General features: G+C 28.7%; 1 protein-coding gene across 1 annotated transcript in view; it reads right to left on the minus strand.

Annotated features, from left to right (window-relative positions):
- The window catches only part of Gad1 (glutamate decarboxylase), a 138736-nt gene that overhangs the window by 75618 nt on the left and 42951 nt on the right, over positions 1 to 20167 (minus strand). The window contains exon 2 of the mRNA XM_089215070.1: positions 19946 to 20039. Coding sequence (XP_089071196.1) covers positions 19946 to 20018 — 73 coding nt within the window. The 5' untranslated portion in view covers positions 20019 to 20039. The remainder of the gene's footprint in view (positions 1 to 19945; positions 20040 to 20167) is intronic.

A 20167-nucleotide genomic window follows, 5' to 3' on the forward strand; every position in this document is an offset into this window, starting at 1 on the left:
TTAAATTTTCAAATCTTAGGTATAAAAGGAAAATTTTTTATGAATTTCTAGAATAAAATAATTTACGAATTTTCGTGATTTTTACGTATGTTGTCAAAATTAAAATTTGAATGCATGTAAAAAAAAAATTTGGCTATATATTTCTTTTATTTTTCAACTGCTATTGCAAAACTATATTATGAGCCTTGTATCAAATTCTCAAATCTTAGAATTAAAAAGAAAAACTTTTATGAATTTCTATCTAAGATAATTTGAACATTGCCGTATATTTTATGTATTTAATCAAATTTTGAACTGTAAATTCTTATAAAAAAAATTTGTGACTATATCTTTCTTTTATTTTTCAACTGCTATTGTAAAAATATGTTAGGAGCCTTGTATTAAATTTTCAAATCTTAGGTATAAAAGGAAAATACTTGATGAATTTCTAGATTAAAATTATTTGCGAATTTTCGTGATTTTTATGTATTTTGTAAAAATTCAGACTTTGAATGCTTTAAAAAAAAAAATGTATTCATGTATATTTCTTTTATTTTTCAACTGCTATTGTAAAAATATGTTAGGAGCCTTGTATTAAATTTTCAAATCTTAGATCTAAAAAGAAAAATTTTTATGAATTTCTATCTAAGATAATTTGAACATTGCCGTAATTTTTACGTATTAAGTCAATATTTGAACTTCAAATACTAATAAAATAAAATTGTGCCTATGTATTTTTGTAAATTTTTAATTACTATAAGAATAACTAATGAGGAACTTTGTATTCAATTTTCATGTATTTTAATTGGGCCAAAAAAATTTTATCAACCCTTCAAAAAATTTTTCAGAAATATTGAAAATTTCAGTTGTCTATAAATATCTCAAAAAACGTCTAAATATTTTGAAAATTAAATCATGTAAAGAAAATGCCAATTTAATAACTGGTAAAATTTTCAAGTATCTAGGACTCATACTTTTTGAATAATAACAAATATTTAAAATCGTTTCAGGATAAATCGTTATCGTTACGCTATTTCGTAAAAATTTAAAATTCAAACGCAATTAAAATTTTTCCTATAATGACGCTTCGAGTTTTCTCTATAGCTACTTGAAGTAAAACTTATGGAAAACTTAGTGATGTATTCTTAATCTTTAGTTATAAACACAAAAAATTTTATGATTTTTCAGCTTCAAAATTACTTGCAAATTTTCACATTTTCGACAGATTTCGTAAAAATTTGAACTATAAACGCTTATAAAAAAAAATTGTGCCCATGTATTCTTATAATTTTTTAATCACTTTAAGAATAACTTATGAGGAACTTTGTATTAAATTTTCAAGTATTTTGATAGGGCCAAAAAAATTTTATCGACACTTCAAAAAAAAATTTTCAGACAAATTGAAAATTTCAGTCGTCTATAAATATCTCAAAAAAAGTCAAAATATTTTGAAAATTTAATCATGTAAAGAAAATACCAATCCTAATAACTGGTAAAATTTTCAAGTATCTAAGACTTATACTTTATGAATAATAACAAATATTTAAAATCGTTTCAGGATAAATCGTTATCGTTACGCTATTTCGTAAAAATTTAAAATTCAAACGCACTTAAAATTTTTTCTATAATGATACTTCGAGTTTTCTCTATAGCTACTTGAAGGAAACCTTATGGAGAACTTAGTGTTGAATTTTCAATCCTTAGTTATAAGCGCAAAAATTTTTATGATTTTTCAACTTCAAAATTACTTGCAAATTTATCGATTTGGTCGAAAACTGATTTTGCGTAAAAATTCCCGTTTTTCTGTCATTTTTTTTTTGTTTTTCTCGATTTTTTTGAAAACTGTTGGAAAATGTTTACTTTTGCACCAAGGATCTTCAATTTTACATCGGAAACCACCCCCAAAGTTTGAAATCGAAACATTATTTCGACTAGTTATGCTGTACACAGACACAAAAAAAAAAAAAAAAAAAAAACACACATCATTGTAAAATCAATACATTCATCACTTCGTTCAGAATCTAAAAATGTAATAATAATAAAACGAAAAAAAGGTTATAATATACATAATATATATTACAAAGGAAATCCAGTTAGAATTCTAAAAATAAATAATTATTATGATTCATTTACTTTTTTAAGTATGTTTAAATATTATGCATATTATTTTAAAGTTTTTTGTAGCTAATAAAATAAAATATTCAAAATGAAATTAATTAATAAACATAAAATCAATAGCTGTGGCGGCAGCATCGTGTTTTGGGATCTGTTATTGTATATCATCATATTAATATGGTATCAAATTACAAACTATACATTGGTAAACAATGCTATACATAGTAACACTTTTTTAAATATTATAATATTACAATTTACAAATAACAAATTATACGTTTTGAACTGTCAATACGACAATACCGGGGGTTTCAAAAGTAATATTTTATCACCATTCACCATACTCACCTGAATATTGTGGTAAAACTTAATCAATTAATATTTATTGCTTATCTGAATAAATTTAATATGGAATGAAAAATGAAAACGTGTTAAAAACTTTTTCAAGCGACCTATTTATATCATGTATATAGAAACGTATAGAAATATATAACTTTATATACTATAGAAACCTTACAATTGTATTGTTTTAAAATAATAAACATAATACCTACTGATACATAACATAGATACTCATATTTTGCAGACCTACGACTACATAGTAGTTTAATACTTACACTAAGTGTCATCCAAAAATGTGTGTATAGTTTAGAAACCTTGAAAAGTATAGATAAAAATAACAACAAAATGAGAGTTTATTTGACTTGTACGTCTCCATAAAATTGTAAAAAAAAAAATATAATTTTTATAATATTTAAAAATAATTAATAGACACTTGAATTATGACATTGATTAAAAATGTTTGATTGGCTAATTTTTTTTATAGATTTATCAAACTTTTTAGTATTTTAATGCTCTACACATTCTAAAATATCAAGTTTTTAGTTGTTTTTCTTCGAAAAAATATCATGAAAAAAATCCTTAAACAACTTATTTTTATATTAGGTTATTAAAAATTATTTATAGCTGCAGTATTTTTAAAACTTAATATTGCCATATAGGAGCATACCAAGAAATGTGAAGAATTTTTCTTACCTACTATAATCGGTTAAGTTCTAAGAGAGAATGTTAACATGAAGTATTATTTTTATATTATTTTATGCAATAAAAACTCATTAAAATATGTTATTTTCATAAACATGAAAATGTACCCTACCTGGCCTACCTGTATAAACTAGATAAAAAATAATAAATAACATAATATTGTATTTTATCGTATTATTCTTATATTTTTATAATTTTATTCATAATAATATGCTTAGTAACTTGGAATTTGAAAAATGTATAGTGAATTTTGTATGATAAATAAATTGTATTTTATTATACTCTGTCTCTCGTCTAAATAATTTTAATTTTTAAAAATATTGAGAGGAATTTCAAGGGATTAAGTAGTTCTTTAGTTAAAAGAAAATACATTTTACATTTTATATATTAAAAATATTCTTTTTGGTTTATTGTTTTTTTATAAATATCGATTTAAAATTTTCGTTGGACAAAGAACTCGAAAATATAATTATACCTATGAGGTACCTCGTACAAAATGTACGTATTTTATAAGCATTCGTCGTTAAAATCATGATAATAACACACATCATTGTAACACCATTGCTTTGCTACGTTATGCATTGTACGCCATTATTATCTATAATAATATACAATACTGCATATTATTTGCTGTTGTTTTTGTTTAATATTATTACTCTAATAGTGTTATCAATAGACATACATTAATTTATTCATTTCATAACATCTTAATTATTATTATGATTATTTATACCATTCTTTTTTATTATTAATCGATCGGTTGTCGATCATGTGATTGGGCCGCGTCCGTTTAAAATGATTAAAAATACGGAAACGTCTATAACGTAGGTACGGTCGCAGTACAGAGAATAATAATAATAATAATAATAATAATAATAATAGTAATAATAATAATAATAGTATTAGTATAAGCGGTATACTGCGGTCGGTATTATAGAGACGCCACGGCGGCGCGGCGGCGTCAAGCTCACATTGAGTCATATCAAATTGAATAATAATAGTAATAATAACATTTGTTGGTCTGTGGTAAAACCGCGTTGATCAAAAAATGTTGGATTACGGTGGGGTTATTCGATCGGAGAATAGGGTCGGAGTACCAGGGTCGCATGGTCTAGTCGCTACTTTTCTTCGGTTTCGGCATCGTCGTTGTCGGCGGTCGCAACGAAGCGCGGCGGCGGCGGCGGCGGGCCAGTGTCGGCAGAGTAGTACTACTGCTACTAGTTCAACGGGCCGTCACGACCATAGTATGAGTTCCTGTTACTGTCTGTTACATCCTAGTAATCGTCGCTACAACGTTTCCGATGTATCCGACGTTTCCTACGTTTTTTCCGTATTATTATTATTATTATTATTATTATTATGTACGTCACCGAGTGAACCGAGTGAAAAACAAACCGTCACGCGATGTTTTCAGTAACTTCTATTATCATCTCATATTATTATAATATTGTAATAATCAAATTTTAATTAATCAGTTTTAATTTCAGGTTTGTTTTTTTTTAAATTTTATTAGCTCTCAATGTGTCTATTATTGCTCAACAATATTAAACAAGAATATAATATAATATCGTTATCGGTGAATATGATATAATTAGTAATTATTCAGTCAATGAGTCTAATGAGATACAAATAACTTGGACTATGGAATTACAATGTAAGGATGAAATTGAAAATTGAATTTTTCACCACAAAACATCATATTGTCTTCAAACACAAAAAATAAAATATAGAGACATATTATATAATATATTATTATATATTAATATATTATAATATTATATATATATATATAATATATAAGACACATAATTTCATCGCTTCGTTCAGTATTAAATTCCGTAGCAAATTCGTGTGCACTAAAAACCAACGAAACTAAAAACATTATACAAAGTCAGCACAAATGAGTAACAATGTGCCCTACAAAAGAATAGAACAATTTAAATGACAATTCGAGTTAGTGAAACGAGCTTGCCTTGACCTTGTGGCCCGTGGTATTGCCTTTGAAAATTGCATATATATATATTACAATAATACCAATACTATACTCGGTTAAACACTTGAAGTCTTTGTGGTATTTACGTAACATTAACCCACTCAAGCACGCTAAAAAAATGTCCATATTTGGATGGTGTTAATGTGTAATTTAATTGTATTATGTATAATATCTATGAAGTGTATTAGAACAATATAGTGAATAGAATATGTATATCAATATGATATATTATCATAGAATTAAATTATTTTTTGGTCATTTTTAATGTATATAAATATTTTTTATCTGGCCCAATGTACCACGATAAATAAATGAAAATATTTAAATACAAATCAAATACAGATGTGTGCGTGATAATTTCAAAATGCGTAAATCATGATTAAACGAAAAACCGTTTTATAGTCGGCAAAACAAATCAGCTCTTTCAACACTCGCGATAATAATATTCAAACTATTATTACCGCATACAACCCACTCACACTCATCGGCGTCCGCCTATATCGTAACACGACGTCACGAACGCATTGAAGACTACAAGTCCGGAAAATTAATATAATACCTATCATAGAACTTTCATTGTAGTATTATAATAATATATATGCATTAAGTATAAGGTAAAGCTGAACCTCAGACATTGCGCGAGAAAGGGTAATTTATTGTGAAACGATCATATTATTTTTGTATGCTTACACTCTATTTTAGGAGGTGGCGTTCTTAATAAAGTAATAGTAATAGAAATAATAATAACCTGCAAGAGAGTAGATAAAACGTGTACGCCAATCAAAATTTGTCGCCTCTGTGTGTGACGTTTTCGTTGATTTCCATAACGCCTAATACATACATCATCGTATTATACGCCTGTCACTGATGCTACTCAACTTAAAGCCTATAGCTAATAACATAATATTTCAGTAAAATTGATATCGATTTCGCGTGCGTTTCGAGGAATCGAATCCAGTGACATAACTGTTTATTATTATTTCTCAACATCACCGGCCGCAGACGTCTTGTGAAGATTTTGTCAAATGATCTTCGCCGAAAAATCAGAAAACAGTATTAACGCGTCCGTTTGTATAATAATTAGTGTTTGAAGCATTTTTTTTTTTTAAATTAGTTAAAGCTATAAAAAAAAAAAAATAATAATTCCTTAACATTCGATATTTGCTTTTTCTATTCTCTGTTTCCAACTTTTCTATCTTCCAATTGAAGGTTTTTAAGATACAAAGGCACATTAAAGACTTATATTCTAATATTCTGACATAATATTGTGAATAAATGTATAAATATATTTTTACAATTAATTGTCCATTAATATTGCCTTGAAAAATCAGCAGTGGGCCTCATGTTTGTCATGTCTGGCCTACATAGTAGCTGAAAAAGAGGGCACGTCGAGCAAAACTCGGACGCAAACTAGAGACATCGTGGGGAGGGGCTGCACATTCGATATGTTCAGTACGAGATCTCGCGGCATCTCGCGAACCTTGCTCATTGACTGCGAAAGAGACATGGGTTCAAACGACGTGAACAATAATTTTTTTTTTTTTTTAACAATAATTTTATGAAAAATAATAATAAAACTATTCGAGAATAAAATAATAGCTTAACCTATAAATGTTGTAATTAAAACACGTCAATACATTACGTCGCTGTTATTATGGGTGGATGGGCCATTTTTGGCCTACCGGAAAATTTTAAAAAGGAGCCCCACATGAAAAAAAATTTAATAATATATGATATTAAAGGGCCCCGAAATACGAAGAGAGGCCCACCGGGAAATGCCCGGCTGTCCGGTAAGCCTATCCTCCCATGGTTAACCCACGATTTTTAATTGACCGAGAATAATATATGTACCTATCAATTCTAATCTATTTTATAGTTATTACTATTCATTCGCTATAAAGTATATAATATTATGTATTTATGTGTGAAAACTATAATTGATTTCTGGTACTTTAAAATCGATTTAACTTAGTAGTTCATGGTTTTCGGATTTGCATTATTTATACTAATTAGTAATACGAACGTCACTATACGATATATCGTATACCGGCATGACATTTAACGACGAAATAATACGCGTCATGATATCGTCCGAGCCGGCTGTTGGTATTATTCACAAAAACATAATATTATACAAACGAGGAATCGTTAACGTAATTATTGCCAAATGTGTGTTTGAACTTTTTCAAGTATGATTTGTTATTGATGGTTCAATTCCAAAATGAGATCAAAAATTTAAAACGTCTGAATCAAACGCAGCCATCGCATGTATTTAAATCAGTGGCGTACTGTCAGGTCAAGTGAGGTACCTAGCAAGATAGCACACCTAATATATAGTATACATAATACATTTTATATTTTAGTGTTTTCATGAAAACTGCAACGCGCATTATGATATAAAATTACAATTTTCCAGCAGGACGCACAATAGTTTTGGGATGAAAAATGTAAACTAAAACAAGTTAGTAATGCTAATGTTAGTTAGGTAGCTCCTGTTTTCAACTATACTATTGTGCACAGCTGTTGTATATTCTCAGTACGGTCCGACGAAAAAACATTATTATTTTACGATTGTGAAACCTCGTTTAAATTTGAACTTTAAGAACTTGTAGAAAATCGTTGCCCTCAACTCAAGGATTATCAAATGATAGTTATTTAACTTACATTTCAAATGTCAAAACATTAATCTAACATTGTATAAATTCCAGAAACTGTAGTCTGCAGTTATAACGAATAACATTTATTAATGCTGTAGAAACAAAAAATTGAGATCGCTTACGAATTATGTGAGTTACTAATTAACTGAGTTCAGAAATCAATATTATATAAAATATTAAATTAATTTATATTAATGTATGTTTCTTATTAATTGATAATATTATAATAATAAAATAAAAATAAATATTTCAACTACAATATAGTCGAGCATATAGATTGTTCAATCATCAATCAGTTATATAATAATCAACTATAATAGATATTCCCATGCCATATAAAATAGTGAAGATCGAATAGTATTGGGCTATAAAAAGGCTTATCACAGAGTCTGCAGCACGATAAATAAGTATTGAAAATATTGTTCTTAAAAACACGATTTTTAGCAGAAAAAATTATTTGATTTTCAACTCCGTCAAATAGCTTATGGACATCGAAGTTAAAATGTTGAAAAAATTAATCAAAATACGAACGTTTAAATAAAATAAAATTAGAATTCTAATTATTATTTTAGATTCTGAGCGGAGCGATGAATGTATTGATTTTACCATGATATGTGTGTTTTTTTTTTTTTTTGCTTCGATTTTTGACTTCAGTACCTCGTTCTATCAGAAAGTAAATCTAGTTGGTACTTTGGGGGGTCAAAAGTAAAAATTCTTAATACTTTTCTAAATAATCGAGAAAAACAAACTAAAAATTAAGGGGAAAACGGGAAATTTTACGCACACTCATTTTTCGACAAAATCGATTTTGGTTTTTGATGTAACTTTAAAACAAATGACCATCGATACATGGAATTTTTACCAAATGTTTATATAAGTATTTTCTATCCACCGTGCAATTTTCAAAAATTTTCGACTTAAGTTGAAGTATTCATAGGCATTTGAAATGTTCAATCATTATTAGTTTTTTTTAAATTAATATCGATAAAAATTGATTTGTTAAGCAGAAAAGCTTGAAAATTTAATACAAGGCTCTTAACATATTTTTACAATAACAGTTGAAAAATAAAAGAAATTCATAGTCACAATTTTTTTTTATAAGCATTCAAAGTTTGAATTTTGACAAAATACGTAAAAATCACGAAAATTCACAAATTATTTTAAGCTAGAAATTCATAAAAAATTTTGTTTTTGAATCTAAGATTTGAAAATTTAATACAAAATTCCTTACGAGTTTGTCAGTCTTTATTACAAATAAAAAATCCACCGGAAATTCAAACTAAATTTTTATGAGCATTTGAAATTTAAATTTTTACAACATTGGATTTTCACTTTTAGCGATTTCTTTATTTTGGTGTAACTCTAAAACAAATTACCGCAGATACTTGAAATTTTCACTGAATGTTTATATAGGCGTTTTCTATATTTGATGACATTTTCAAAATATTTAGATTTGTTTTGAGTTGTTTACTGACATTTTAATTTTTCAACTTTTTTAGTTTTTTTTTCTATAAAAATTTATTTGTTCGGTAGAAAAGCTTGAAAATTTATTACAAGGCTTTTAACACATTTTAACAGTAGCAGTTGAAAAATATTTAAAATACATAGTCATGATTTTTGTTTAATAAGCATTCAAAGTTTGAATTTTGATAACATACGTAAAAATCACGAAAATTCGCAAATTATTTTGAACTAGAAATTCATAAAAATTTTTCTTTTTAAATCTAAGATTTGAAAATTTTTAATAATCTATAATATATCCTAGACAGATAAACCGTCTTCGCTCAGAATCGTTTTTCGTATACAATGATATAATATCATTGGATTCAAATTTAATTCCATCCATTACAGTAAGCCACTTGTAACCTACTGTACAGCAGAGCGACATCCACGACTTACCCGCCTTTTTTATTTTAAAATACAAGGTTCCGCATATGTTTTTAAAATTATCGAGAATATATAATATTATGCTAATGTATAATTTTTTTTTTTTATTGACATTCGAATTTAAAAGTTGTACAAAATATTTTATTTAAATAAAGTACTAAATATTTTAGTTTTTTGCTGTAATTCAGAAATTATTAATTGTTGCTGGGACTTGAAATTTTTTGCCGCTACATTAATTATAATAAATACCTATATGATTATTTTCTAAACATCATGAAAAATTCTCATAATTTATGACTTAATAATAAAACAATTATTTATAATATAATACAATCCATTGTTTCAACGGTCTTGCTGATTGTAAACACCGGTGTGATTTATGAAATAAAAATATAGGCAATATAAAATATCATAATCTGACAGACTGTCTACAATGCATTACTTCGTTTCTATACACTACGATAGCGTAAAACACAATTTCAAAACAGTAATACTTGACAATGAAATTAATTTTTTTGTATACAAATATAAAATAATCACTCTATGCTCTTATATATGGTATATAATCTATGTATATATATTATTTTAACACTCATTTGAATTTCAAGAAATAAAATTAACATAATATTTGTTTATTTTTCATCGTCAACCAACTATATAAGCGTCTTGCAAGTGCACCTCAAATGTTTAATTTTGTTTAATTTTGTTTGGAATTGTTTCATTACGGCCCAACAAAGCGATACTAATATATACCTACATCAACAAACATTCACGACGGCCTTCCATTACCGGACGATTAAACTCAAAACTTTCAACAAAATGAACAGCATTAATATAACTAATATATTTAATCGCCTAGAAAATCGTTTATGACGATTGCTGCGTCAGTATGATAACAAATAATGCGTATCCGCCGATGCAGTTTAATTGCATCAGTGGCATATAAATTCGAACTTGGAACCACCGATACGTCACGGTTAGCCTGCGAAACGTCTCTCGAAAACATTATTGTATAGAGTATACCTACCTTTGGGCCAAAAATCCAGATATGCGACTATTGCGACACCAGTGGTCTCTCTCGGTTGATCTGCGGCGAATGAATCGGATTTCCGGTCAGCCGTTGTCGGTTCATTGCGCTGCGGAATGCCCTGCAGGACTATACCGTTAAATTGACTTATCGGATGGAATGCGACGAAGATACATTTAGAACCCAAAAAGAATGCTGATATAGTGTCTTGCGTCACATCACTATACGTATTTTGTCCGATGTCGTAAGATATTTAAATCATTTGTATTATATGAGTGACAGCACTACTATTAATTTTCAAAGACTATCTATACACTGTCTATTTAATAATAGCCATTTTAGGTACTAAGTTACTTGAGTGATAAATCTATTTTGAGACAAAAGCCAACCCTTCAAATTAATACAGAAATGTTATTTATGTAATGTTAATATTCCGATTTCGTACAACGATTATTCAATAATACATATTTGTCGCCGCGGGCTACAGGCGCAGTGCCTTCAAACAAGAGTAATAAATTATAAAATATGATATAATTATACCTACCTATAGCATCTCTTACTGTGTGTGTTATTAATTTCTGATTTTATTTTACTGTTAAGAGCGAAAAATTAATCGACACGGCAACGATAATGGTACGATTACCAATCATCGCAAGAGTTTAAAAATACAATTAAAAATTGCGCGCTGTATATTTTCATAGGTCAGTAAAACTGGGGCGTGTGCGTCACGAAAATTATCGGTGTTTGGGTACGACTATATTATTATTATTTTATAAACGATATAATATGACAACAGTAAGACGCAGACTGCGCGAGGTCGTAGGAGGAAAATAATATAACGGCCGTCGGTATTTTGTGGCTAGAGCCACGTGTCATTTGTTATTCGCGGTTCAAACGACACGTCGATCGGGCCGAAAAAATCAATTAATCATGGCATGTAAATAAAAGACACATTAAGCCGGCAGTAAGTAGTCATATTAATATAAAAGAGGGGTTGGTTGTATATGCGGCAAGACCTGGCAATAATCCCCCGGGCGGGGGCGGTGTAGTAGGGGTGGACGGGACCGCACTGGGGACTTTGGGACGCGAGTGTTTTCGCACTATAAAAGAGGTTTTGGTTTTGATAGTCTAATAAATTACTCGCCGGTAACCCTCATCGACGAGGATTTGTGCAAGATTGATGGGATAAGATAAACGCGAAAAAAAGAGAGTTTGAGAGAGAGAGAGAGAGAGAGAGACTTTGGAAGATGATAATAATAATAAAAAAAATATAAGAAAAGGTACTATGCACACACACACACTTCGGTTTGGTGCACGCGCCATAAACATTTCACTTACGACGCGCATAGGTTAGGTCTTTTATCCGATACGCTGTTGGGGAAAGGCGAAAAAAGTCATATTTATATGCACACGTGGCCCGCGAATCTCCTCTACGCGACCCTCGGGTATACCAGACCACCCTCGTCATTTTCGTCATTGATAAACAAGACTTGCAATCTGGTCGTCAACTGCATAATCTCTTCGATATTACTACACATATTATATACACACTGCACCCGAATTGTTCGGGGTCCAAGATGGATCCTGCATATTATGCGGATGACGATTCCTATTTATACAAATAGCTATAACAACATCATATTATTATTACACGACCGAATAAACGAGAAAATTGTACAAACATTAAATTGTTATTATATCAAGTTATTTAGATACTAATATTATAATTCGGTCACACCAACGCGACGGGTTATTAATAATTGTCTTTTTTGTAATCACGTGCATTATGGTATCCCGACAATTGAGCGAAAGAAAATGAGCGAATTTGCTATAATTATTTTTTTAATAAAAGGCAATAAAAAAATTAATGAGCGAAAACATATAGAGCGAAAAAAATATAATATAATAATATAATTAAAATAAGTGAGTGGTCAATTTATATTCAATTGGCAATTGGTGTAAATCATCGAGAATTTGGGGATTAGGTGGAGCTAAGCAAATTTTTTGTCTCGTTCTTTGAATTATTGTACGTTTCAAGTACCTATGCGATCTGTGGAAGTGCACTAAAAACAATTGGAACTACAGAAGATGACGACTCACTATTATTATAACTCCAGGATTATCTAGAGTTTCAACGGCACGCTTTTTAATATTTTCGACTACTACTTTCGCTTGATTTTTATAATTACATCGGCAACGTGATTATGATCGGAAAGGCCTTTAAAATTTTTTTTGTATTTTAAATTCAAACAACTGTACATAGTTTGTCTATCTATACATCGCCAATGTTCGACATCTTTACGTATTTTTTCTTTCCGATATAAGAAATTATTTAACTGTAGAAGAAGTTTTCCTTGTTGTGACTGAATATACTGCATTTTTATACACGTTAAATACAACATTAATATAAGAACTCTGGCGGACGACTAAAATGACAAATTAAACCTATAGGTACGAGTGTACTACACTATGAAGATAGTGACTCAGATAAGACAAATTACCATAAACGTTATCTTATTGAATCGTTATAATATTCGTACCGGCACGGAGATCTAGTATTCGTATAAAATGTTTAAAGACGAAAATATATATAACGTTTATAATAATATATAAAGGGTGATCCTTTTATCAAACAACACACATTATTTCAAAAACCTGTATATAATATTCACAGAGTGATACTTTTATCAAACAACACTCATTATTTCAAAAACCTGTTATAATATTAATTTTTTCGCTCATATTTTTAATCACTCATTAGTCATTTTGTATTCGCTCTTTTTCATACGCTCATTCACGTTCGCTCGATTTCTTTCGCTCAAATGTCGTAGAACCGTGCATTATACCCTCTTACTAACTATTATTTCTGTTGGCATCTATATAGTTAATTAATTAAATATTAATTAAGGTAGCATGTTCTCGAAGTGAATGTTTTTTATGTTACATACTGTTTTGATGTAATTCTGTTGGCACGTAGAATAAATTCTGTACTTGAGCCTTTAAGCCATCGTTATTATGTTAAACACTACTAAAAATCAACGATAACAAAAATATTCTGATGGTGACTTTCGAGTAGCACATTAACGATTCGAAGAAAGTGCTGTACTCCTGAAAAGTCAACTGCAGTATCAGTTGAATTAAGGCGACAATACGGTTGTTGGTACTGAGCTGTATTCCATTAAGGTGGGTATGCCTTAAGAATAGGTAGGTACTAAAGATCGATAATCTTCTGGATTTCAATTAATTCTATTTTAAAACGTACGTGGTCGAATAAAAAAAGGTTGGATGTTTTTCTTTTTTTGTCATAATAAATTGTATTAAATAAAATAAAATAAAATAAAATTGTATATTATTGTACTTAAGTACATTAGGTATTGCTTTTCGATTTGTATTCTCTGAACTTATAGCTTAGTAATATCGTTGGTAAATTCATTAATTCGGTAAAAAAAAAACAACCTACTATGTTTTTGTCCTGCTTGAACAAAAAATAATTTCTGAAACTTTAAACCTATTAAACTTGCCTGTTTTTTTTATCAAGAACTTTCAAGGTATTTTGTATGGTTTACTTTGAGCTCGTTATTATAATTAATATAGACTTTTTACGTCGTTTTTCTCGACACTCATGAATTTTCTGTCATTCCTCAAAAACTTTATACTGTTTAAATTTTAAAAGTACCTATATACAATATCTGCAGCTTGCGTATTATACATACTATCAATAGCAATGTCAAGTACTCAAGTGAATGAACATCATGGAAAAGTGTTAAGTATCCTATAAACGTAGGCTTATTAAAAATTGAAAAATATTATAATATGTAAATTTGATTTCATCATAGTTTTTTTATAAAAACAAATTACAATAATATTATAATTAAGGCTAGAATTCTAAAGTGAACACTTATTTTTTTTATATATGATAGAAATTTAATTTTTATACATAAATTCATTTCACGCCATTCTCATTCCAAAATCCAAATAAACCAATTTATTTATTTTTTTATATAAATGCTTTTTTCAGTTATTTCAGGTGTGGAATTTCTATATTAAGTTTATTATTCTATAGTAAAAAAAAAAAAATTAAATTAATAAAAAAATCCGAAATACGCAGTGCGAACTAAATGAGCATATTTCATGGTTTTCTATATTATGTATAAATATATTATGTCAGACGATAGAGTCAGTTCCACTACCTACTAGAAATCTTGCCAAATACATGTTATAGTGAATTCTAGCTTTTTTTTAATTTAAATGAATTTTTCAATTTTTTTATTCAGTTTTACAATTAATTTATGTTAATTTTTGGTCATGCTTTATTTTTGCTTTTTTAAAAATAAATATGCTTCATTTTCACTCTTTTAAAATAATTTTGTGCTTTTTTGTCATTAATCTATTATTATATTATTAAAACGTGAGGCGATTTCTTATGACAGCTAGTTATATCTGAAGTTGTATCGGGCCGATTTTCATGATTTTAAACGCAAGTATTTGGTGTGTAGGTGATCCATCTAATGAGAAAAGTCAAAAAAATGAATTATTTAAATAGTTATTGGGAGTATAAAATTTGCGCTATTGTTACATCATATAGCGACGCGCGTTGCTTGCCGTGTGCACTCACACATCTTTACTACCCCCACTACTCCTACGTCTGCTGCAATAATGCTACGTCGTCGTCGGCACTGCCTGGTATATACATTTGCATTGTTGTCATAACAGTGAAATTGTTGTATAATATATTAATATTATTTTTAAATTTAGTTTTTATTTAAAAAGGAATATCAATTAATTCCCATTGTAGGTACTATGGCATATTTAATATTTGGTACGTAAGAAAAACATTGAGATATTCGATTAAGAGTTGTTAACTTAGTGATATTGTGGTTACACAATGGTGGTTAGTGGTTACATTAACTTAGTGATATTGTGGTTACACAATGGTGGTTACATTTATCATTCAACCGTCAGGATGTTAATTTAGAAAAAATAACAATGGCAGCATTTAAAGATAATATCTATATTACAATTTACAACATATTGCACGGTCTGAACTTGGCGGATAGACTAACACTGCTATTACAATTACAAGATATTAAAATAATTAAAAATGGTCTCCGTTTTCGTACACGGCAATAACACAAATATAAAAACATAAATACATAGAAATAATAGTTAAAATCACTACATTATATTTATTTATTTTTATTTGATTGATAATAAGCCAGACAACTATGGACATTAGCTACAGAGGCGCAATTTAGGTGAACAGTGGAGCATCTAGGCAAATTGCCCTATTCATCAACATTGAATATTGGATAAAAAAAAGTTTATTTTATACTTTGTTTATGGTTAAATTAAAATAAAACACTATAAATATAAATTTGATAATAAAATGAAAACTGTAACACACATTTTGAGAGTTGAGACATATAATAAGAGGTAGGATTTTTAACGGGCTACGAAGTGCACGGTTTCAGCTAGTTATGCTTTAAAACCCGAGGCCTAGTTATAATATTAAAACATAAGTTTAATATCACTTGTCCACACTTATCTACCTAATTAATCGTTTTATAAAATCAATTATTGTAATAGTGATTTTTTATTAGGTATAGATTATATTTCATATTGAAACACGCCTCGCTGATTATCTTGAAACAACTTACTACGTCGATATTAACAATTATAGTATATTATTCATTGTAGGTATGCTAGTAATTTTATTCAGTTGATGAGTATTTGGTTGACTAATAAATTACCATTACACGTGTCGTGTGTCTTATAAGGATTGGGTTGTTGGACTGATATAAATAAATTTTATAAACTTATATATTACAGATCCTAGAAAATTATAACAATAAACACTAAACTAAATCGAATATAACATTAAAGGAATATGTATACTCAGTATTACTCGGATTATTCGTAAGGTTGTCAAACCAAAATATATTTTTTCTACTTAATCGTTTTCATAGAAAATTCCCATGATTTATAAAAACAATACCAATTAATAATAATTTAATTTTACTTATTGACATCAATGTTCAAAATAATAAAAATTTGATTTTTAGCAAAAAAAAAAAGAAAAGCAATCAAGTAAGTGGATGTCGCTCTGTTATACAGTAGGTTACAAGTGGGTTACTGTAATGGATGGTATAAATTTGAATTAATAATGATATACATTTTTGAATTATTTTAATATTATGTTATATAGGTATTTACAAATTCAATTGCGTGTACACCTACGTACATTATATACTTGATTGAAATTAATGAATTATAACTATAAATCACAAAAATACTGAATCAAAACGCATATACCTAGGTATAAACCTATAATTCAATACATAGCATTGCGTTGCACGATTTAAGTTAGAATAAATTATAGAAAAACTTTCTCAGAAACTGACTTATCTTGTTGGCAAACTGATTTTTAAAATATAGTATGTACACAAAACTGTGGAAGCGTGCAAATAAAATATGAACATAGTTGCCCGAAAAAGGCAGGGCCGTGAGTGAGGGTAACCGTTGCTTGGATACGAAACGGGACATTTCACGAAATGATGCAAAACACAGTTGTTTTCATAAATATATTTATATACTTATATTATATATGTGAGCGTGTAAGCCTGCAACCTAATCCCGTGTATACTGCCTTTGCATAATATCATGTACGAGACTCCGCTAAAGTATATTTATCTTTTATTTCCACATGAGAATAATATTATGTCGGTTAAGCCAACGAGAGAGATCGGGGAAAAAAATACTAAAATTGTGTCATGAATATTATAGTCTCGGTTAAATACAGTTTATGTACTTACATTTTATTCTTTTAAGCATATACATACCGAACAAATGAATTCATTTAAAATATATAGCAAACCTACCTTAAAGTCTATATAAGAGCGTAAGATAATTAATACGTAAATCCAAGTTTAAAAATATTGTGAAACTAATAATATAAATTAGTTATTTAAAAAAAGCATAGTTATGAATTTATGATTTTATAACTGAAGTTTTTTTCGTTTTCGTACACTATTCGGAACAATGAAATTTAATAATTTTCATGATAACTTACATTTTATAAAGTTAACAATACTCAGGTAAGTTGTTAGTATGACCAATCTCATATTGAACGATATTTGGTTAACAAATGCATTCAACATGTCTCAGTGACTCAGTAAGTACCCTTATTAAGATAGGGTTTTGTTTGAGACGTTTGAGATGGGTATGGAAAATTATATTGAAATATGTTGTTATCAATTGTTACAGACTTAAATAGGAATTAAAGACAGTCGGTAACAATGTGATTTAAATGCATAATCAGTCATTATTTTGCTATAATGCAATACTTTGTACTTAATAATCTTACAATTGTTGACATTCTGTAGAATGTAAATATTAATGCCATTTATCCCAGTATTTAAAATTAAAATTATAGTTATAATATACTAAATACTTATATAGTTATATATTTAGAGGACGCCAATCGGGCATTTGTTTTCTCCATCTTACAAATGCACAACATGGCGAATTTTAAGTTCTTAATAACAGTAGCTCCGAAGTAAAAAAAAATATGTAGGACAAACATTTAGTGTTAACCCCCCCCCCCCCTATATCAGGAACAAAAAATAAATTACCTGACCTACATAAATACAATATGAATAGTATGATATTTTTTTGAACATTTTTTCACCCCCCCCCCCCCCAACCCTAAATTTTTATCTTGCGTTTCGCCTGCCCACTCACCACCCATTCATTGTTAGTTTATTCTACCAAAATAAATAGATTTCTGATTTCTACTATTCTGTAATACTATAAAATAATATATTCTCCAGGATAATAATATACATATTTGCATGAGACTTAAGAATTGTTGACAGTTGTCCTACATTAACATAGGGTTTGGTGCTACTGCCTAATAATACATTTTACTCTATAAAATCAGAGTGAATTTACCTTTTATAAATTTTAAAGGCAAGAATATTATCTATTGCATCTGGAAGATTTTATTAATATTATTATTTTTAAGTAAGTTATGATCGCTTTAAAAAGTACAAAAACAAAAAAGTAGTTTGAAAATGGTCATCATAACTTACTTAAAATTAATTATATCAAAGGAATACTTCGAAATGCCGTAGATAATATTCTTAAATTTAAATTTTATAAGAGGTAAATTCACACTAATTTTCGATTTTAGAAATTACAGAGTAAAACGTATTATTGTAAACGTAAAATATACCATGTTGAACGTTTGTAAAACGTAGACAACAAATACCCGTGTGGCGTCCTCTTAATGCACCTACCTACCTACCGAGAACTATAAGCTTGTGATGATGGCAAACTTTAAAACAAGGCAGCACGCTAAATAATTAAAAAGTTACTTCGCAAGTAAAAATGGAGATTACAAATCTTAAAGGCAACGGTTTTTAATGAATATTAATAGGCATGAACCATATATAAAATATTATAAGAAGGTAGTTAAAAGTTTAAAAATTCTCTTTTATTCTTTAGATTAAATTAAACTGAAAAAACCTAGAATATTGATGGATTATAATTTATAAGTACGATATTTTAGTATTGTGAATATAAATAACTAACTAAATACCACCTAGGCATAATTGTTGATACTATATTATACCAATAATAGTGCCAGAATCACTCACTAACAGTGCCGCAATAACCGGGTGTGTTGCGTGTGTCAAACACACGGGCCCAGGGCACCAACCCATAATGGGAGCCCAATGATAAAAATTAAAAAATATATAGAAAGAAATATAATAAAACTATTTTGTTATAATAATTATTATTAATACAGATTGAGCAATAGATCGGTTTTGTTTTGTACACAACATTATCGTATATTAACGTTTCTTATGCAGCCTGAATAACCGAAATTAAAAATAGTTTGGTAGTTTGGTTACAATTGATTAAAGCGCGTCATGCGAAGGAGTATTGAGTATTGAGTAATAACTCAAAATTCCAAAGTATATTTTCAAATTTGGAAAAATTAATTTTATAATAGTCAATAGGTTAATTTTTCAATTTTTAAGAGGGGTGAGGGCCCATTCATTTATTTACACACGGGCCCAAAATGGTGTAGTTGCGGCGCTGCTCACTAAGCATATATTGATTTGCTATGTTAACACAAATTCAACATCTGTTTTAAAGGTATGCATAAAAGGTATTTTTTAGTCATACCGCATAGTGTAAATCACAATAATATAAGTTATAATTATCAACAATCCTTACCCGTTGAACGGAGTCCAGCCGTTTCCTTGGACAGCTGATACTTGGACTGCTGTCCATCGGGTTTGGAGTTCATTGTAACGGCGGTAGGCTGTATCTGAAAACAGTTAAAAGAGAAAAAAACGGGTTTCAAATTATATTCGCGATCATATTATGATATTCGCTAATCATGTATAACTTGGTAGTGAATGTGTGTGCGCATGTTTATGCGATAAGGCGAGATGC

The sequence above is a fragment of the Diuraphis noxia genome, unplaced genomic scaffold (genome assembly GCF_037042655.1).
Source record: "Diuraphis noxia isolate RWA-SAM2 unplaced genomic scaffold, SU_Dnox_SAM2 contig0001, whole genome shotgun sequence".
NCBI classification, from domain to species: Eukaryota; Metazoa; Arthropoda; class Insecta; order Hemiptera; family Aphididae; genus Diuraphis; species Diuraphis noxia.